Here is a 22,636-nt window from a genome sequence, read left to right on the forward strand (position 1 = left end):
GCAATTACTAAGGAGGTGTTCAGAACAGCAGCTTATTTAAATGAGGAATGTTTTCTCTTTTTTTTTTTTTTTTTTTTTCCTTTTTTTGTGCTACCCATCTCCTTGTAAAGCCTAGCAGAAGTGCAACAGAGAGAAAGGGTGTAGTGTTCTTTTACTCTGCACTGGGTAGTTTGACGCCCGCTCCAGGGCTGAACATCAGAGGAGCGGCTGCTGAAAAAAACAGGTTGTATGGGTCCTTGCACACAGCCTGCCTGTGGTGCTGCCTGAAGGACTGCCATGGAAACAAGGAGTGTGACAGACTCTGGGGGGATCCGCCACAGCTGCAGGCACTTCCTTTTTGACAGCCTGATGAAGACATCACTGCCACACCATGCAAAACAACAACAACTACTGGAAAAAAAATATGATCAGACAATGTTAACTGCTGTGCGGCTGAAATGTTCATTAGCAGGCTTGTAAAGCATCCAGGGATTTTTTTCCCCACCACATTTGGGGACCATATTGCACAGTGACTTCCTCTGCTGGGATTCATAATTGTCCCAAGAGAAAATACACTAATAAATAATTCCTTAAATATGATTACATGTCTTTGAAGATGAGCTTATGTGTGTCTGTGTGTGTACTGTAAGTGAAGGTAGCATGTGTGTGCGCTGGTGCATGAAAAGTCAAATCAACAATTGGTGAAACCCTGTCAGACTCTTTTGTATTATCCACTGAATATAAATGATACTGGGAACATCGAAGTCCACAACCTCAGTGCCACAGATTCAAAGACTTGACAGTTTGTAGGGAAGCAAACACAGTCCCACAGGATATCTTCTAATGTCACTTGCTGCATTGGCTACAATAATACATATCTATTGAAATATTCTCAATACATTATTTTATGCTAGGTAGAAAAAAAAATGCTATTCAATAAGGCAGTTGTTGTTCTACACTGATTTTCAGGTGTTTTGTCTGAGATTTAGTTTGTGCTGATTTAACTGTTCATTGAAATGTCGATTAAATGTACCCGGGGAGTGTTGCTTAATTGGTTTCAACTCTCGGGGACCCTTCCTCACATTCTGCCAGTGTTCAACTTGTAGTCCCCCCCCCCCCCAACCACCACCCTCTCTTTCAGTACAGCCAAAACCAGTCCCCCAGCCCCATCAGAGCCAAGAATGTTGGAGGGTTTCAGCCAGTGTGTGGGATTTAGCTCCTCAGAAGCTCAGGGTCACCTCCACACCCTCTCACTTTGAAACGGACCCCTGGTAGCAGCTCCTGGGAGATCCTGGTGATGTCTCTATCAGCCTGTCAAAAGAGATAGCCTGGGGCTCCACCAGGTCCCTCTGAGCCAATCAAACTCTTCACAAAGCACAGATGGATGCTCTTTCACCAGCGTGCTACTCCTGAGGAGGGGGGCACCCGGCCGTGATGCTCAGTCCCCCAATCAGAACAAACTCCCATCGCATGGGATCCATTCCTCAGTTCAGAATAACTTCAATTATAAGTACTGATTTTTTTTAAGTGCATGACTTTTGGTAACTACCTGAAAAAACATGAGCAGGTAGAGTTTTTTCTTTTTTTTTTGTTTTTTTTTTGTTGTTTTTTTTTGTTTATTGCGTGTTTTCTTTTATAAATGCACTAGTTTCATGTCTGAAGAACGTGATGTTGCTGCAACTGATTCTCCAAAATTTTAAGATTCTCAGTCATTTCTTTCTTCCGTATTTACACCAAACATACAAGAAAACACTGGGAGAGGAAATACTACATTCCTCACACTTGGAAAAACTATTGCGGGAAGACAAATGGAAAAACAGAGAGAGTATGTGTGTGTAACCATTAGACAGGCCAGGTGATTTTAGTGAAATATAAAGCACTAAGTGCTGAGGATGGAGAGAGTACTCTCTGTGAGATGAGCTCTTTCTCCCTCATCTGGACCCTGTTATTGTGAGAAAGCAACAAAGCGATGCATTAGGAAGCACACTGGAGCCACACAGCTTTGATGTGAGCTCGGTAACCAAGGCACAGCGGTGGCTGGTGTGTGAGCTCAGTTTCAATGGCCATGTTGTGTAATCAGATGTGTTTACTGTGTATTCAAGTAAAGAAGTGGTGTAATCCATCCTCAGTGGGATGCAGTTATTGAAAAAATGTGAAAAACAAGAACTCAAACTGATCAAGGTTCTTTATTCAAGACTCTGGCAAAATCTCCATTTGATGGTGTAAATATGGTACTTAACTTTTATATGAATCTTACATAAAAAGTCAAAGAAATACTTCAGAATATTGCAGCAGGAGTTAATACATACAGAGAATTTATAGCATGAGACATAGTAATATAGAGTTTCAAATATTTTTAATGTGTAAGGAAATATATTAATTTTCATTGATTAAATAATACATTACTTTTTATTATATCAATACACTTATAAACTCATTATCTTTACCTCGAGCCAAATTTCTTAGTTACACCAAAGGAAAAAAAAAATCATAACAGTGAGGTTCTTGGGTAAGCCAAACCCAGCATCGTCCGTTCCCTTTTTAAATTACACCCAAAGATGAAGGCTGAGCTACTGCGTTGCTCTCTTTTCTTTACCTCCAAGCTTGTGATTGACAGCGCCATGTGCTGCCCTGCTCGCTGCTGCAGTTCACAGCCCCTGTCAGGGGGGTGGCAAACACACAAGCCAGAGAGCGGCTGGCTGCCCCTCAGCAGCAGGGGGCAGAGTTAGGGTGGTGTGGTGGGGTATGCAGGGTCATGGGTTTGGCTGGCACTGGAGTGTTGCTGTCAGGTGGACTGCATTGTACCACATTAGAGGGGGGAAAAAAAAAAAAGAAAGACCAGTCTTTTATCTGGAGTACCTGCCGTGCTTACTTCTTCTTCCGGTTCTGGCTGGTGGGCGCTCTCAGCAAACTGTACTGCACCTGTAAAAACAAACAGGAGTTTGGTCAGAGGCAGGTAATCCGAGCTCAGTGGAGCGCACGGTAATGGCTCCCCTGAGGAGAGCTGGTGCAGGGGAAAGCGAGGCGGGCTCGCCTGTAATGAATCATTTTTTAAACACAGGAGCAGAGGGGATTAATCACAAGGAGGAAGGATTTGAGAAGTCAAGGGTTCTGTACCAGTGTAACGCCCCCCTCATTCTGCAGCAGAATCACAATATTAGAAACAGACATCAACTGTTGAGATGACCTGCCAGGCCAATGAGGGAGCTGCAAACTGCTTAATCACTCATTGTAAGTTATGTCCCCTTAAGAAAACTTTGTTAGCATTTAGTGTTATTTGAGTTGAAAAGTTACCACCATCAGTTGACATGAAACTTTCTTCATGACTTTATAACCACATAGAATCACTTTCATTTCTTTAGGCTAAAACGTGATATATGAACTTACACCTTTTATTTCTGCCAGTTAAATACATGGGCTTAAACTTAGTACTATGTGTTGTTTTATTTTTTTATTTTTTGCCAAAGCTTGCGCAGCGTTCAAATGAACTTTAATACAATAAATAGATTATAGAATTATGTTTTCTTTGGCACAAAAAAAGCAAAAAAAAACAAAAGTTCCTTTTCTTTTCCAAATCACCAAAAGTGCCATAACAATCCAAAGAAGACTGATCATAGGGTGAGCTGACAAAAAGAGTTGAATTTGAAACTAGCTTTTGAAGTTTGCTTCCGGAGCTCAAATACAGTGAATCTGTTGAATAAAGGTAAGAACTCTATGCTAATTAGCTGGTCTCCATTATTAGAATAGGAGATGGAATGTAGGAACAAAGTGACTGCCTCCTGCATCAGAACATGAAACTGTCCTCAGAACTGACAGATGCTTCTTATTTCAAGACAGACACAGCGTTGTCAGAAGTCCCCGTTTGAGGCACACTTTGTAAATGTGCTCAGGCACTAATTGCCAAGTCACATTTGCAAGAAAGACAGGAGTCAATTTTCAGCCTTTGTGGTGTTTTGTGTCCACATCTATCTGAGGATTGAAGTTCTAAGTCAACAAAAACAAAATATGTGGTCTATTGTTTCAGGTCTCCTGTGTATATGATGTTAAGGTTATTTTTCCCAGTACATAATGAAACGCACTCATGATGAAATCTTCAGGGTGTTTTGTTTTTTTATGATTGGAGCTATTTTCAAGATGTAGTTCCTCTTTTAAACCAGACTAAAAAGTATTGTTTCCATGGGATTTGAAAGCGAGTCATTTTCAAAGCTCAAACATTGTATCCCAATGGGGAAGAAGGCATACAAAGGATTGTGAATCAAAATGTATTCACCACCTTGTTTTGCCAACTCAGTCAGCCAAATCTCAAACAACACAGGCTCCCTCCAACATCACAGAGATGTCAGCAATGGCTTGCTGCAGGAGGACATCAAGGGTGCAGCTGAGAAATAGACTAGGGTGAGAGTGCCTTGCCAGATCCAGACTGTCAAGATTTCTTGCTGAATTTTGTCTGGTAAGTTACCTGCAAGATGAAGGCATTGTGTGGCACTTCATTTCCTGGCTATGCAAAATTCCCAGTCAGAAGAAGGCTAGCACCCGGCCCCACTTATAACAACCTGACAGCTCTTCTCAGCTCTGAGATGTAAATGCAAATGACATATCAGCCGTGGCTAATATGTAATCACATATGGCAGCCAGCAAGGCGACTGGGGCTTACGAAAATATTAATTGACTCTACCACCCTGAAGTGACTGAGGCCACATCAGAGTTTCTGTACTGACACAACAGCCAGAGACGTCAGGAGCCCTCTGCCGGCACTCAACCAATCACCAGCTTCAATCAAACACACAAAATTGCTCATAACAGGCAAGGCTACAGCAATATGGCTGAGGACAGAGCTGAGCATCTCCTCGTTCAGTCACTACAGTGACTATGGATGAAGTTACACTGAGGAATAATTGGGCCAGGGCTGCTTTAACGGCGAGAGTCCATTAATAATCAAACAAAGCCAGAGGATATATTTCTGCAACACTTGGGAATTCTGGGACAGCAAATAATGCAGACATCTGCAGGGAATTCTGTCCCTATCTGTATGTAAAATTGGACCCTTACCTTTTGAATATCAGATGGCACCCTCTTGAGGAAATCCAGTATTTCATTACTGTCAATAGTATATGGGCTGCGCAGCTTCTTCGTAAATTTGTTAACGCCTGTGAAAACAAGTACACATTAATAAATAAAGCTGTCACAGCAACTAGTAGAGTTATAGTGATTTAGATGTAAAAAAAAAAACTATATTAAAAGTTGGATAACACTATCTATGCCAAACACTATCTAGACCTCCCACTGGCGTCAAAATAGAATTGATCCCTTTCAACTAAATTTAATACAGGCCAGACAAAACAAGTAAGAATAAACAATACTTTATCACTTTGTTACTTATTGAAAGACAACTTTTCCCACTTTGTTTCAATATTATAATTTCTTGTGCATCTATATTTACTTTGCACATGGCTGCATACCACAGAGAGAAAAATAACTCAGGGGTCTTGTAATGGGACCATTATATTCACAGTTCGGTACTGCTTGTGCCTCAGCATGCAGACAAAGAACCTAAGGACTTAAATATGTGCAAACAACTTAAAAGGCTTGCCTTGCAACCACAGAGATGGGGGTTAACTGGGGAGGCAGAAGAGTGTCTCAGACTGTGTTTTTTTGTTTGATATGGTGGTTTTTTGGTATTGATTGTGTTGAAGGCAGTGTGGAAGTACTGTGGGCTTACAGCTGGAGGAGGAGAGTCTGTTAAGGGCAGCATATCTCCCTGACCACTGAGACGACGGTCTATTCTGTATGACTACTGCAGATAATGAGAGGCTAGACCAGGAGCCTACAGACTGCCCAAGGACATTGTGTATTATGTACAGCTTGCTACTCTACCTCTGCTTTGTTTTCACACAAACCCTCGGTCATGCCTCTGCTGGGCTCTGCTGCATCAGCCCACACTGGGCAGAGCGAACCTCTGCAACTGTCTGATCTCAGTGCATTTGCAGAGGTGTAGAGTTCTTAAATTACCACACTTCATTAAATCATGGATTTCCTACAGTTAGGAAGTCTGGATAAGTTTAGTGGGCTGTGGTTTGCAGCAATGATTTAGACATGATTTTCTTTTTTCAATTTGTTGGGATGTTCTGGATAGAATACTAAGGGATCAAGCTAGAAATAGAGTGGTAGGTTGATGATTATTGGGATTTACTTAATGCCCTTTTATTCATGCATTTTTATAAATTCAATTGCATTTTCACTTGCCAAACTCACCCCATAGCAGCACAATGTATCTCAGTGGGATGAAATATAACAGCGTTGCTGCCACAAACAGCACCAGGCAGGCCAAGCCTGACAGGAATGGTACAGACCAGTTAAATATGCTGCAAAAAAAAAAAGCAGTCAGATTAAAGTCAACATCTAGTGTCTAAATCTAATCAGACAAACTATAATAAAGATTTTTTTAGGTTAAATGTGATCAATACTTCTTGGTTCTCTCGCCGATATTTGCAATTTCCTCCAAGACAGTCTGGACAACCAGCACCACTTCCTGCACCATGTGTATTTTATCCATCAAGCCCTTTTTTCCCGATTCCTAAAAGGAAACAAAAAATGCACAGACACTGATGAGGTGCACTGTAAGTCAATTGTTGGGCAGTGGAGACAAAGACCAGTTTATCTCTGCCTTGCTATTATGTGTGATTTATCTATTGAATGGCTCATAATGAGCAAACACTGTACATCTTCAGACTATGCTTTTGAAGATGAGACAGACTCAGTGCTCAGAAGCTGTTATGTGAATGGCTGAGAGATTTCATCTTTTGTCAGACACGCACAATAGAGCTGTTGCACAAGTGCAGCACAATCAAGACTCTCTGGTAGATGAAAAGTACACAAAATGGCCATCTGCAATCAGGCAGACTAGACGACCTAGACAAGAAGTGCAGGGGCCTCACAACTTAGGAGAGATTCCTTTCCAGCATTCTGCACAGGACAAGTTTGAACATGTTTTTACAAATTCTCTGTGCATAAGAAAAACACTTCAGCCTGCTTTGAACATCAGATGGATATGTACTTGTTCGGTTTTTCGAAACAGGTTTCTTGTCAGAATAAGTGCACATAAAGTATCATTTGCTTTAAAAACACACAGAACATAAAGAATGCTCCAAAAGAAATAAGCCAGTGTGCAAGAGGACTGTTTGTCTCAAAATGAAATAAATGAGATCACATCAAGCTTGGAAATGACAACGACTATGAAGCCTTCCAGGGCAGAGGAGTGAGAGATAATATGAGTAACACAAGCTAAAAAGAGCTGAGAAGCTTCACATCAAAAGGAGGAAATAATGACAGGAATGATGACAGAGGAAGAGTGGGAGAAGAAGAGTGTGTGGGGTGGGGGGAGTGGGGGAGGGCACTCTAATGGACCCTATCAGGAGGCTTGAGGATGTCTATATGTTTTTGTTACAAGTCAGCTGAAGCCGCAGTCTGTGTGCATTGACAGGGCCCAGACAGAATGCCTTTATCAGAGCTTCATGAGGCAGCCCCTGGGAACACACTGTCTGCCAGCACAGAGAGACTCCCCACTGCTGGGCCCACTCTCCTCCACGAAAGGCGCAGGAAGAGAGCAATTCCCACACTAGCAGAGCCTCCCCCACTGGGCTCTGACCTGGACAGACATTGAAGGCTCAGCACTGTCCAAAAAAGGAAATACTATCACAAATATGCTTTCTTGGAGATTAGCATCTCATGGTCTCATCATGACAAAAAAGCACTATCTGTGTTTATGCATCATCATACTCTACTGCATCAGGCAACTGAGCTTTGTATGTGTCTTTTACTCCACATCAGGTGTTAATTGAGCTTTTTATCCTTGGTTTATTTTGAGAACATTGCTAGACTCTGCTAAAAACCATTACACAGAACATTTGATAAGGAAAATCAACATTTAAGCATTTTTCATATCCCATTTAAACTTGTTTAATCAGCCCAAGAACATGATTCAAATACAATGGTGCCATGAAATATGAAGCATCTTTAGATGCAATGCAATACAATAAATAAATAAATAAGATGAGTTGAAGCTTTGGCAGGAAGAAAAGAGACTGGCTTTCATTTCTTAGAGAAAAAAAACAGACAAATAGATGTACTCTGAAGTATGCATCAAGAGGAGGAGAGCTCTCATGATTATCATTATTCATCTACTTTAAGATTCCTGAAATCATCTATCGCCTTAGTGACCAAAACTGGAGTCTTTCCTACATTAATCGTGTGATGATATTCTTTGTTCCTTTGTCTTTTCAGCATGTACATGAGCGCAGCGCAAAACAAAAATAAATAAAAGATCTCCCTCTTAAATGGAAAAGGATAGGTAAACTGGGGATGGACTAAATGAGTTTGAAATTTCTTCTGATTAGAAAACCTGAGTAAAATCATATTCTCATTTCAAACAAAATTGTAAAAGCTTCCTTTTAAGGTGCAGTAATGGAGAACCAATTTGATCTCCCACAGAAAGGTAAACATACTCTCACAGACATGTGTGCTGCCATCAAAGGCTGGAAATAAAAAGCTCATTTAGCATAATTTTAATTAGAATGAACTGTGCCAACTTTGAATTCTCAGACTGAATATTTATCTTGTGACTTTTTAGAGGAAAAAAAAACAAAACAAAGTTTGCCTAAATGGAAAACACCTGTGTTCCAAGCAATTTACCTCAAGCAGAACTAAAATAAACTAGCAAGTTATTTGTTTAGTTTAGGCTTTAACATATTTTTTGACATGGACAGTGCGCCTGACTGGTGTGCTCAAGGAGAACCAGCAGTGACTGTGGGCTGTTGAGTGAGAGATGGAGTAACCCCGAAGCTCAGTGTGGCACCCCCACAATCCCCTCCTCACTCTCCCCCACTGATTCCCACGGGCTGAGCTCTGCGAGCAAGTCAACACCGGACCTGTGCTGCCAGCCGGGGGGCAGTGGAAAGAGCTGTTTCATCTTCCTTGTTCATTTCTGTTGGAGATCTATGGACTTGTTTTGCCTCTCTGTTTCTTTATGTTATGATTAAATATTGTCTATCTGCTCAATTGATACCCAAGGCCAAAAGGAAGTCACTTTGCCCACACATAATTTGTAAGCTGTCTCCTTCCCTGAGGACAGATTTGTTCACAGGCAGAGAATCTGTTCTCTATTATCCTGCTGTAACAACGCCTTGCCTTTCGTCTCTCTTTAACGTCATGCTTTCACATTCTTACTGCTCGGTCTGAGGTTTACACATTTCCTTCCTCAAGGGGGAAAAAAGGGGGAAAAGAACATATTTGAGTGGTAATCATAACCTTCTCAGAGGGAAAAGCCTTTATTCACATGTTAGAGGAGAGACTAAGGGAGAAAAGCAAGACTTTGAAGTCATCAAATTTAACGCTGATCACTCTTTAACCCCAAATATTTTTAAAGAAGACTTTGATAGGGTGTGTAAAGCTACACTGTTTGATCTAGCTACATGATATCACATTCAAGTGACAGCAAGACCATAACAAGACTTTCAAATAAGCCACTTTAAATTAAAGCTGACAGCTTAAAACAAACATGGGTGAGTGCTTAATTAGTAAATGAAAGGAGATATTTCATTTCCTGCAAGTGTGAAAGAGCTTAGAAGGCTCATGGAAAACCTTTCAAAAAGCTTTGGGAGGCGAAGGCTGAGTTTGCAAACATGTGGCACAGAGGCAAAGAAACTGCCATTTCGTAAATGTAAAAAAGAGAAACATTCTTTATGTATTGAAGTTTCAAGGTACGGTAAAGGAAAATATGATCATATTAGATGCTATGATAATAAGAAAGTCAGTGCATTAAGGTAATTCTCGTCTATTTAACATTTATAGAATGATAATTTTCTTTGTCTGTGCTAGTTGTTTAAGCAGCGGTTTTCCTCTTCATAGCACCGATTTTGGAAAAAAGTGTGGTTTTCTACTGAACAGACATATCATGCAAGTTTCATCTGTGAATTAGCCCATCCCTTCAGACAGGATTTGGTGGATGTGCCTGTATTTTTAAAAGAAGCTGGCTCTTCAGTAGCCCCTGGTCATTGCAACAGAATATATTGAGCGCATTATGGATATGAATCCCGGGCCTAGACACGCAGCGCAAGGGTCATTGCTTGGAGGCTTTGCGCTAGTTCCACACTTCATTGCCATAAAGCAATAATACCCATCCCTGTTAACTTTTCCTTCTTTACAGAAGAATGTGGGATGAGTATAATTGAATGCTGCATGCTGTGGGAAGTATAAATTTCTGGCTGCTTAAAGAGTTTCTATTGTTTTGCTTTTCAGGGGAGACTGGAGAGGTATGATAACAAACATTATCATAATCAACATCCAAAATTACTAATAACCAAAGATGCACAGCAAAGGTTTACAAGTGGAGTACTATTTCATTTATTTTTTTCTGTAAATAAAACCTTATTTGTTGCATAAATATCCAATTAAGACAACGTACATAAATAAAACTACTGATTTTATTCCTAAAAATGTTCAAAATCCTACTTACTGTGCAGTTTGAACATGTTTTTCAAAAAGCTGTTGTGTCTCAGGCAGAGTACACTTTAAAGTGACTCTCAGATGAACAGAACAAAGAACTGAATACAGTTTCGTAAATGTTGCCCTCATTTGGAGTGTATGAAATTATTTCTATTCTTGGTAAGTCTTTATTAGTAAGACTTTGTTGAAATACCAACTAGAACTGGTATAGCTTTTTTCTGTTTGTGGCCTATTTATTTGTTTAAGACTCACATCTGTTTGCTGAACCAGACTTGTGCCTCGTCTTAAGTATACAGCCATTGCCTGATTTATCCTTTGTTGTGCAGGAATTAAATATTAGTAGGGTTCAAACGTATTTTCTCCTCATACTACTGATAAATACGTCTTGCAATGTTAATACAGCCCATTATAAAACAGATATATTAGTGGTGAAAAGTGAGAAGTGATAACATTGTACCAAAACTTATTATCCCTTTTTCAAAGTAGACCACATAAAATACCTTCTCGTCTTCCTCTTCATCGTCACCCATGGTCATGTTCACCTATGAGAAAATAAAGGGTAGGGGGGGATTTCCAACGAATGGGACATGTGGGCACCGGAGCATTTTTTACACACACCTAGTAATGAAATTTTCTTTGAGCACATTCACCCCTATTGGGAGACGCTTGTTTCCATAGAGACTGCATCACAGGGGTGACCTCACACAAAAGAAGAGGTGAAAAGGGGCCAGCCTCGCAAGAGCACTGTCACACCAAAGCAATTTCTTTTCTCCACAACATAAGCACACAGAAAATCAGAAAGAGGAAAGAAAAAAAAAACATTTAATTTGGATGTTGTTGCCTAGATCACTTTATATCAACTCATCCGCTACCCAACTGTGGCGCATGCTGTGACATTGCCTGGGTGCAGAGCTGTGTCATTGCCAGCCATGGGGTCACAGGGTGGTTACAGAGTCTCTACTCTGGATATGAGGGTGAGCTTGGACTTCACCATTGCCCGGGGATGGCATAAACACAACAACTGGACTGGGGATTTTGCTTTGGGAGGGTGTGCCAGTAGGTTTGGCCTCTGGATGACCAGTGAGAAGGCTTTACAACACAGTGAAATTGGGGGCCAGTCAGAAGTGTGAACAGCATTAACCTTCACGGGCATGTGTAGGGCAAGCATCATTTCCAGACAGCAGAAAAATTAGATGGTTATACTCTGTAGAAACAACTATAGTCCTACATTTACAGATGTGGTGATTAAACTATCAACACACTATGAGCAGCACATACATGTACAGTAATTTCATTTGAGTGGCGTCTTACTGATTTATGTTTTATTGGGTCCTTGGAAAAAATCTCGGAGCTAGTCTATCCAGCTATAAGGCATGTTGGAATGTTGTCCCAGCTCAAGTGTGTGTTGCATTTTCTAAAAATGTGCTTGTACTATACAGCATAACAATGTAACAGATCTTTATTTACATTATTGTAAGATTTAATAAAGGCTTTCTTTTAAAAAGTGTTTTAAAACCTAAGCATTGCTTTAAAACGACTCCTCAAACTCTAAACATTAGTTGCATTTAATCTGAATACATTCTCTAATGCTAAACCAAAAGCAGGCATTTGCAGATCCCTATAGAAAAATTCTGAGGAGAACTCATTGCTTACCAAGTCCTGGTTGGAGCTTGCCTTTCCTGTAGAGAGTTGGACGTAATTCCAGCCAATAAGCAGAAGGAGGAAGAGAGGCATCATGAAGAGCTCCCAGTGCCACACAGTCACGAGGAAAATCTGAAGAGACAGGACATGACAGTTTAATGCAAAGCACATCACACTCCATCCTCAGCAAGCTTTCCAATCTCAGCAAACCTGTTCCCAAAACAAAATGGTTTTAACCACCTCCTAAATCTCATGAGGAGCACTACAGCACTGTAAAGCCTCTGAGATTTATCACCAGTGGCAACAGATTTTACTCATGGTTTAAAAGTAATAGACATTCAACTTTTAATATCTTCAAATCCTGTTTGTAATAGCTCTGTGCTGGCAGAGTTCCATGCTGCTGAACAGAAAGTATGACAGGGACAGGCATGATACGCCATCTTTTAACTTGCACATCAAATCCTCTTAGATTCGGAGACAGCGAAGCTTTCTGACGAAGCACATATGGCAACGGGAGAAGCATTTGCAACATTTACCCCCTCAGTGGCAATGATACTGAGAAAAGTCAAGACCCCTGGTAGAAATAAGATGGATCACACTGAATGAGTAATCCCCCATAATTCTGTAAAGGAGTGGCACTAAGCACGTTGCACAACACCCACTGCATTTCACAGCAGAACACTAATTGGATGGCTGCATTTAAACCCATTTAGTGACAGCCTAATGAGTCTGTCTCCAACTGAAATTATCAGGAATGTGTGAGGAAGATCACATCAGCGGGTTGACAAGACTGGAATAAAAATGTCCCACATAGCAAGCTAAATCTTAAAATCTATTCCAGTGGGAAGAAGTGCCAATAGCCCCAACATATGGTCCAGTTTTATTTACGCCTGATATCTTGCACAAAGGTTTTTTCCTTTTTTACGTACATTTTTGAGAAATAATTAATTCAACTTTCCTTAAAAGTTCATTTCAAACAGGAGATATACAGTATTGCTGTGCTAAGCCCACACCATAGTGGCACAGTGTAAGTCCAGCCTCAAAGTCCTTGAGGCTGCTTAGAGTACAAACAATATGTTTGAGTTAAGCCTGATACAGGATGTGAAGCTCTGAGGCCTTCAGGCTCCGATAGCTGGCCTGTAAAACAGCAGACTGCTCCTGTCATAGCAACAATGCAGAGTCCATGCATATTGCTCTGGGGGCCAGTCTACCTACCGCCACACCAGGCCCAGGTTTCAAATAGCCACTAGGGAAATGTGCATCGTGAGTAATGCAGACAACACAGTGGCACAGTGCCCTGGGCTTCACCACTGTACTGCTTATAATCCCTCAGTACAACCTGGGAAGGGGTGGGAGAGTTTAAGTGTCAAGCAAGAACACAGTGGGATCACCAAGATGCAACAAAACAAACAGTAGGAACAATATGTTGTAGTTAATAAGAGCTCATTTGAATCACGTATACAGCAAGAAACTAGAGCTGCCAAGGACCAAAAAAAAAGGTAAACAATGAATATGCATGATGCGCAGAGATAGCTGCAGTACATCTTCTCTGTTATGAATAACTTGCGTCATGTGTTGTCACCTCAGTTCCCATGAGGCAATTGTAAAGCGACTCTCCCCTCACCCCAGAGGAATTCTGCTGGCTGGTGGACAGGTAGCTTGTCATATTCCCAGTACACTCATAAAAACAGGAAAAGGAAAAGGGGGAAAATGTGCCTGGATACTGACATGAGCCCAGCAGGAATGTTGAACCCCCTTGCCCTCCCTGCAAAAGCTGCTACATTAACCACTAAAGTCTAATTGCTTGGTCTCTGTCTTCCTGTGCAAGTCAACAGAGGGAGCCAATTCATTTCCACCCAGGGAGCCAGCAGAGAGAATCTGTCACAGGTATTCATAATCGCCCACTAATGCAAATTTCTACTCACTGCGTTCTGGCTCAGTGGACAAGATAAAAGCCTTCAGAAATACAATGCCTTGAGTCTAAACTGGGAGCTTAAATGAGGGTATAAACCAAAACTGTCAGAAATATCCTCTCAATTCCTCCCTCATGGTATGTCAACCCATGTGCTCAGATATACATGCCTTTTTTAACAAAACAAAAAAAAAAGGAAAGGTGGAGAGAAACATTTAGCAAAACCTCTTGGATTCCTTCACGCAGGTGAGATTTTGCCTTCAGATATACCGCAGTAATGAGAAGAAGCAAGACTATGCCTTCCACTCATCTCATCATTTTCTACAGAGTTCCTGTGAAATGGAGACGCAGCTAATTCTTCACTGAGTACTTTGTGTTTTGCTTGCAAGCAACTGAGTGAATAAAGAAACAGTGGACAAACTGCAGCCTTTAAGTGTACATTTGAATAAAAAAATAATTGCCATCAAAGCTGGGCTCCACAGACATTAAGTAAAGCCTTGAATTTTTTCAGCCTAACGTAATGCAAATGTGTTTCCCAGTCATTCCTTTAACAAAAAATGACAACAAAAACAAAAGCAAGAGAGAAGAATAATAAACCTGTATTTTTTGGTTTAAACACAGCAAAATTGGATAACAAGCGACATGTAATTGAACAAGTGTTGGTATGTGTGTCTGGGAGGAGGAGCTCTAATGTAGGAAACCTCCCTTGACAAACACCATTTAGCTGAAAAATGTCTGTATGATTATGCACAGGGCGCCTAGGGAGGGAAAAAAGAATGAATTAATAAAACTATTAGCACACAGTGGAGTAGATGATGGAGATGCACTCTCCTTAGCCACCTGTAAGCGCTTGGAGAAGGGGGCAACCCTGGGCGAAGCCATTCTGCCAGGAGGGTTAAGAACAGCCTGACAGTTTTGTTTTATGGTGCCATTAATATGATTCCACTAAATGCATTCTGCGCCTTCTCATGCAGATCCCCTGGCCAGCAGAATCCAGCACCTAATAATAAAGCACTCAGCGATTAAAAGTGTGAATAAAATAACTTAAAGCTGAGCAAGCATGGCAGCTCCCACCACCCACACTCTCCCAGGAGAGAGAGAAGAGATCATAGCAGGAACAAAGGGACAGAGACAACCTTCTATAAAAGTTTTCACCGTTGTGTAAATTGATTAACAGGGGGTGGCCCAATCTTCCAGCCTTAACAACATACCACCAGACTACAAGACTGCCAAACCTTCTCCATTTACACAACCATAGACAAGGGGCTATAAATGCAGGCATCACGGCAACGTAACACAAATAATATTGTTGATGAGCCAAATTAGTGTAATATCACAGCACACACACACAGTATCATTACTGTTTGTGTAAGAAAAAAATGCAATTTGTTTTTGAAAAATCTGGTACATATAAAAATACCCTTATTTTTTTAACTATGCACCGACAAAACACACGGAAGATTTAATCTTAGCTGTATCTTCTCTTCAGTTGCACTCCACTTGGAAAGCTAAACAAAGCGAGAAGAGTGCCAGCCAGCATTATGAGGGTCAGTCATGGGGGCTGTGGACGGATGCCAGATTATGCGAACATGTACTGAAAGAGTTTAAGCTGACTATAGGCTGCAGGGTTTGCGTCTGCATGTGTGTGGTTGTCTGTGTGTTAGAGGAGCAAAAAGAAAAATAAGAAAAGGATCAGTGCATGTATGTGCAAAACATGAAATAAATAAATATGAAGAAAATACACAATTTCTACAAAAAAGCTTGTACTGTGATTAAATCAAAGACAACAAAATTAATATAACTTATTTCTTAGTTAAAAAAAAAAAAAAGCTAAACTACAATGAATCAAAGCCCCAACAGAGGCTCAAATAAGGCAGGTCCTTTTTTTTTTTTTTTTTTTTTTTATTGTTCAAGCTGACACACTCGGGATGATGGAGGGTTGATGTTGGGGACAGAAGCGGCAGGTTTTAAAGTAGCTGTAAATGCAGAGCAATGAGACATGTAATTTGTGTTGAGTTCAGGCCAGTGTGGGGACAGGCTTTCAGGGGGTGTCGGAGGCAGAGGAAGCACAGATAAGATTTCTCTCCAGGGCAGGTAAAGTGTGTGGGCAGCCACGGTGCTCTGGGCTAACACTGAATAAATATTTCACATACACTCAGCTCAGTCTTATCAACTGGGAAGAGACACAGAAAGAAGACGAGGGGGTGAAAGACAGAGGTTTCTGTTAGTGTGATACAACAAATATATATTTTTTTTACAAAAAATAAGTATCTATTTAAAAATTATCTGCTGTACCAAAGATTTTAAATTTTGATGATTACTTTTCAGTTTAATTTTAAATCATTCTAAACAACATATTTCTAAATATTATTGATAAATTCCTACTTTATTAGCATTTCCATTCCTTTATCAAAAGTTGAGAAGAAAAATGACAAAACTTCTGTGTTCCTGCACTGTCCCAGTAACTGTAGTTACTAAGAAACTAAGGAAGAGCAGCTGTGTGAGGCAAAGCATTAGCATTTGCTCAGAGGGCCAGCTCTGGCTGTTGTCTCCCTGCCTGTCTGACACATGAGTAACGCCAGCGTGAGGCTGGAGCGGGGCAGTCAGTGGGGGCCCTGTGGTGCCTGTCAGTGGTGGCTACACTGACCCCGCAGTCCGGCACTGGCCACTAGTGTTTAATCCGTGTCGGGAGCGTTAACACTGAGCGACCTCCTGGGTGACAGATCTGCCATGTGAGCCTTTCCCCCTGAGGAGGTGGGGAGTTGAGGGGGTGGGTGTGTGTGTGTGTGTGTGTGTGTGTGTGAGAGAGTGTGTTTGGGGGGGGAGTGGCATGGACTCTCTTTTGCTGTCAGCTCAGCTCACACACGTTAACGCGTCGGGGCCAAGACCGGCCTTGAAACAGCCACACACAGGGGTGGACAGGTCGCTGCCTCAGCTGCACGGAGAGAGGTGTCCTCTGTGAGCAGGAGGGTGGTGAGTATGTTAAAGGCAGTCATTACGATACGCCACACACAGCGGGGTCAAACACAGAGCATACTTCAGCTAGGCTGAAAACATCTAGAATACAAAACAAAGTACAACAGAGGAACAAATAAATCAACACCTTTACGTATTTATAGCTAAACTTTATTTGATGTTTTTTAAGGTTAAATAAAATTGTAATAATGACTACATCTTACTTAAAAATGTTAAAATGTTTTTACTGTTATCATTGTTTTAAAACAAGTAAAGATGCGAAAAATACAACAGCCATGATATGAATATTACCAGAGAGAGCTCATTAATTCCATTAATAGGGTGACATGTTCCAAGGTTGCACACTGTATACAGCTACGCTCAAGAGCTGCCATCTATGTCAAAGTGGCTAAATAACAATACTGCACCACTGAGCAGTTTGCAAGTAGTCACAGACTATCAATTAATAATTAATACATTCCATACTAAAAGAACCACACATACCCATCACTGCCTTCATATTTGTTTTCCCCCCTCTACTAGACACATTCCCACTGCACAGTCTGTGAGAACTCCCACAGCCATGGAGATGGAGAGTGTAACCCCCATGAGACTGAAGAAACCCACTCCTTTAAGGCCTCCAACTTTTTCAAACAGAGAGAAAACAGATGCAAAGCAGAAACAAGGAGACGATTCACAGGCTCACACAGTCCTCTTGCTGTTCTCACAAAAGCTCAGCCACGCTGCAATGCAGTAAACCACAAAAGAACAGATCCAAGACTCACAAAGCATCTCATTTTCAGGGACAGTGTTAACAAGAACAATTATGACGACTCTTATTATGGCCTTGATCTTGGCTGGCTGGTGTTCTGGTTAATGGCCCCGACTGCTGTGGCTCTACACAGGTGGTCTCCTAAGACCTCTGGAGCCAGATCTGACCCTGCCCTGCCCTCATCTGGGGAGACGATGATTCTATCAGGCCCCAAAAAAAGAACCCATTGCAGCTGCCAAGCGTGTTTACAGCTGCACCGCATCAAACATTCATCAAATGCCATCTTTACAGTGTGTGATGTGAGGCAATCAGCATTTCACAGGCTGTCAAATGATGTCTAAACCAGTTGCTACCTGGCACTGTCAAAAAGAAAATGGTTCAAATACTCACAAAAGATGTACAGGTTTCTTTCTTGACTATGTTCTGACAGATGAGGTTCCTCATATGTTAAAATATTAATTCTAGTTAAATACTTTAAGCACTCTGATGACAGCAAAGCTCAAACTTAGCTTTCATCTGCAAAAGATTCCTTTTCTTGTATTACCTCTCATCCATTTTATCTAAATCAAAATTGTTTTCAGATTTAAACTTCAGAAAAAGATTCATTTGTTGGGCTAATAGACCTTTATTCTGCCTGTTGTCATCTCCTTTTTTGGGGGGAAAAACTTATGTCTCTCAATCTAATGCACAGGACGGAGTATTTCACTCCAAGTTGTTCCCACGAATAGCTCCTGTTGGGAGAAGTAACTGACCTGATGTCTTTGGCGCCTTGGTTGGTGTTTCTAGCAGTGCTGTAGCGCCATCTACAGGTGGTGAGTTTGTGTGCAGAAGGGAACTCTGGGTGACCCCTCTGCAGTCACTGCTGATGTATAGCGCATTCATCTCGTTCAGTCTTAGTGAAAAGCACATCTAACGGCAGTTATTTTATGAAGATTTTAGCTGTCACATTTATCTCTCTCTCGCTGAAAGAAACATGCTGTTGTCAAAGTTTTGAAAAGCGCAGATCTTCCGCTTATTATTGCAGCATAAACAAGGGAGCAAAAGAATCCAAATTTCTTGTTTGTGTTTCCGTTCACTGATGAAAATGTTTATGAGGATTTGCCAGAACTTTGTATATATGTTTCTATTTTTTCTTCTTTTTTTTTTAGTTTTTTGTTTCTAATTAGAAAGACTATTTTAAAACTGCAACCCATTGGTGGAAACTCAAAGGCAACTTTTAAGCAATATGGACTGTGCTGATGATAAATTTGCACAGTTACTGTTTGTGGGTGCAGGAGGTCCTGAACCCACAAACAGTAACAATACTGCATTTTTTTTTCCATTCAAAATCAAAAAAAGATAAATAAAAACACATTGTTGTTGTATGAACCAAAATGCAGCTTTCTGATTCTGCCACTCATTCATCTTGATTTTTATACATAAATATTCCACTTGACATGAACTCCTGCACTGATCCTTCATGCAAATTTCTTATACTTTACATCCTAACAACCACTTCATAATGAAAACAAGAATTTGCAGAAGCAGGATAGCAATGTACACTACATGCTGTGTGGAGGTCAGAAAATGTGCCTGTGGTGCTGAGTGATATAATGGCTAAGTATTCCTGGTAAAGCACTACGTGCATCCCACAGTCCCAGGAAAAAAACCACAGCCGTGGTAATGTATTACATGATGTATATATAGTGTAAAAGGGTAGGACTGGCCTGCCTGCATGATAAATAATATATTGTAATGTATATTAAAGCTAGACCCACCACTGCAGTGTTTCCTACTCTTAAAAACCCTGTGCTGCCTTCCACTGTGGAAAAGAGCAGACACTAGTGGTATAATTATGCACATCTGAGAGGCAAGCAGAGGCCATCTGTCAATGTCTGAATCAGTTACCTTATTACCACTGCCTAAAGATATAAAGATAGGAGTGGGAGCTGCTTTCATTAGAGCACATGGTGGCATGCTGCTTTAGACACCTCCAAACACTAACTTAATTGGAAATTATGACTTGGGAGCGGAGAAGAGACTGTACGGTGGACGCCCTTGGAGTGGGCAGGGGCATAAGTGTAGATAGTGGCATGGCACTAGACTTGTAATGACATTCAGTCGAGACCTTGTTTTCACCCTCACTGACTATCAGAGGGTGGCATAAATTCTGTTGCAATATTTACAACTGATTTGCATGTTTCATTTTGCTTGTTGAGGATAAAATATATCATTGAAAAAAAAAGAAGTTTTCACTTTCTGAACTTTAACTCTGCTGATGAGTGGGTGATGAATAACAGCGCTAGATTCACTCTGGGCAATTCTCACCAATCACCTTCGACACTGGGAATGTTTGAAGCGCTCCTCGTCACAGACAAAGGTGTACTCCTACTTCTCTCTTACTGTCTGTTTTAAGGCACATCAAACAGTGTGCTGGTGTTAGTGTCTGAAACAGACAAGCTTCAGTCAAATTCATAAGAACTACTTTCGTTACTACTGTTACAGGAGTGAGTCTTTTTTTCCATCATTTTAAAATCTCTATTTGTGTGCTTTCCAAACAGCAGGTGGAGTAGAAGTGGAAATGAAATATTAGTGTATCAGCACACATTCCCATCGCCCACGGAGGATCTAATTATAGGTGGAGGAGGAAGGCCCTATCCTGCTGACCTGTCACCTGTCAGCCTGCCTATCCTCCTGCTCTCCTGCCCGTATCCATCCCTGCCGTCTGCTTCCAAGTCTCTCACTATCTGAACTGTCTTACTCTTTCTTTCTGTGCTCCAACTTTCTTTCCCAGATAGTAGCCTGCCTCCCACTATATCCTTAAACAATTGTCTGTATTGTTCTCTGTCCTCCTGTCTGTGTGTCCGCCCGTCTGTCTGCATGCCGGATTTCTTCTAAAGACTGTGATACACTGAGCCTGGTCATTGCCTGAAGGGATTTGCACCTCGGGATCAGTGAGAAGGGCTTATAGAATACACCAGGTATGAATTGCATGTCATCCTGAGACAGAGCAGACAGAAGAAAGGCAGTGAAAGGAGAGTTCTTCACACACCCTGTCTGTGACCGTTTCCTCACCCTGACACAGCGCTGGCAGGGCTTTCATGGCAAGTGTACACTCTTAATCATGACATTACATGTGCAGTGCTGTGGGAGATTCACTAGGTGTTTTAAGATTATTTAAGCTTAGGACCTAAGATCACATACCCTCATTAAAAACAGCTAAATAGAGACATTTAAACAAGGTTCAATTCTCAGAGGCAAACTGCCACTATTCCACCCAAGGAAGCTGAGACTGTGATCCTCCTTACACCATCCCCTGGGTTAGGAGGCTTTGCTAAGAAGTCAGATGTACAAACGCCAAAACCCCACTCTTTCAAATGTACTCTAATGTCATCAGAACTGAAGGAAAGCCAAGTGGGGTTTGATTCAAAGGATAAATCACATCCTTCGCATACACATGGGATAAAAAGGCAGCCATTGTTTTTTTTTTTTTTTTTTGTTTTTTTTTGTTTGTTTTTTTGTTTTTTTGTTTTGTTGTTTTTTTATGGTTTGTTTTGTTTGTTTGTTTGTTTGTTTTGTTGTTTTTTTTTTTTGTTTGTTTGTTTGTTTTGTTTTTTATTTTTTCATGTGAAAAAGGATCGCAGAAAGTTAAAACTGCTAGACCATACCATCTCATTCATCCAAAATAAAAGAGTTAAAACTGGGCTGCGGTGAAACGGGACAAAATTTCTCCGCCCCAAGGCTTACAGAGAGTTCATTAATGTGAGGCAATGACTTACCAGAAAGGCTATTAGACTCCGTTGCGTGCTCTCCCACTGAAAACAGCTTTTAATGTACTGTAACGTGTACAGAACTGCTGTGCTGATTTTTCGAACCCGATATATATTCCTGGCAAGAACCTAATGGAAAATAATTGCAACAAAACACTGTAGAGTTAGTCTCGTTTGATGCTGGACATAATGTTTATGGCTTTGCAATGAGGTTAAATCAGCTTTACAATCCTTTGCTTGCTACTCATGAGGTTAAAGCTAATTAAACAAATTAGTTTGACTATGAGCAATTAAAAGCTTGATTGTGTAAAGATTTGCTATGGCAGCGTTGTTAGTGGAAAGTAAAGCAAACCTTTTGACAGGCTTTTTTAAATGCTTCTAAAAGAAATCACCTTTTTGTTGAACTTTGGGTTGTCCTCAATTAATTTTTCCTCCTTTGGTTGGAAGGTTCTGATACCAGCTCTGACCTGAAACAAAGACAGCACTCCAGTTTGAATATTATTTTACTTAACATTATATAAATCAAAATGCCATCACCCATATAAACTTCAGTTTGATCCATACTTTGTTATAGATAACCTCCAGCACCAATGTAATGGTTCCTTTAGAAGCTCTTCCGAGGTCTTCTTTCTTCAAGAACAGACATATCTGCTGGCCATTCTTAACCTTTAAAATGTAAATATACAGTATATGCTTAATTATACTTTAAACTGAATCATATCTTGTATAAGACATGTCAGCAGTTACAAAAATTGCAATGAGTAAACTTACACTCAGTAAAGGAATGGTCACTTTCCCCAGAAAGTTTGCTGATTTCTCTCCATTTTCATCAAAAACCGTAAACTCTATCACATCATGAATGTCCTTAATTGGGCTTTAAATAAGAGTCAAACAATTATTATCAAAATGGGGGACAAAATAGGAATTATGGCTTCTTTCTTTCTTTTATTTATTTATTTATTTTTTAAGTCTCTTTACAATGTAAAGGCTTTGTTCCACTCTGGGTTGAGGGTCTTGTAGGCAGTGTCAGTTTGAAGTTTGCAGTTCCCGAGCTCAATAACACACAAGGGATTGCTTTTTCCTGCAAATAATAAAAATGTGTTGTTATTCAATGTAAAAAAAAAATTA

At 40.7% G+C, this 22,636-nt stretch overlaps 1 protein-coding gene across 3 annotated transcripts in view; it reads right to left on the reverse strand.

The window, feature by feature from the left end:
* Nucleotides 1–2,150: 2,150 nt before the first annotated feature.
* mctp2a (multiple C2 domains, transmembrane 2a) overlaps nt 2,151–22,636 on the reverse strand; it is a 29,952-nt gene continuing 9,466 nt past the window's right edge. For 2 of the 3 annotated variants that reach the window (XM_041997769.1, XM_041997768.1), the window contains exons 13-23: nt 22,487–22,589; nt 22,280–22,382; nt 22,073–22,174; nt 21,901–21,975; nt 21,518–21,637; nt 12,133–12,252; nt 10,980–11,021; nt 6,444–6,553; nt 6,232–6,341; nt 5,029–5,126; nt 2,151–2,901 (exon numbers count right to left, since the gene is read on the reverse strand). In XM_041997769.1, the coding sequence (XP_041853703.1) occupies nt 2,848–2,901; nt 5,029–5,126; nt 6,232–6,341; nt 6,444–6,553; nt 10,980–11,021; nt 12,133–12,252; nt 21,518–21,637; nt 21,901–21,975; nt 22,073–22,174; nt 22,280–22,382; nt 22,487–22,589 (1,037 nt within the window). In that variant the 3' untranslated portion in view covers nt 2,151–2,847. The remainder of the gene's footprint in view (nt 2,902–5,028; nt 5,127–6,231; nt 6,342–6,443; nt 6,554–10,979; nt 11,022–12,132; nt 12,253–21,517; nt 21,638–21,900; nt 21,976–22,072; nt 22,175–22,279; nt 22,383–22,486; nt 22,590–22,636) is intronic. The other variant, XM_041997770.1, reaches the window with a different exon arrangement.

Source organism: Melanotaenia boesemani, chromosome 10, assembly GCF_017639745.1.
Source record: "Melanotaenia boesemani isolate fMelBoe1 chromosome 10, fMelBoe1.pri, whole genome shotgun sequence".
NCBI lineage: Eukaryota > Metazoa > Chordata > Actinopteri > Atheriniformes > Melanotaeniidae > Melanotaenia > Melanotaenia boesemani.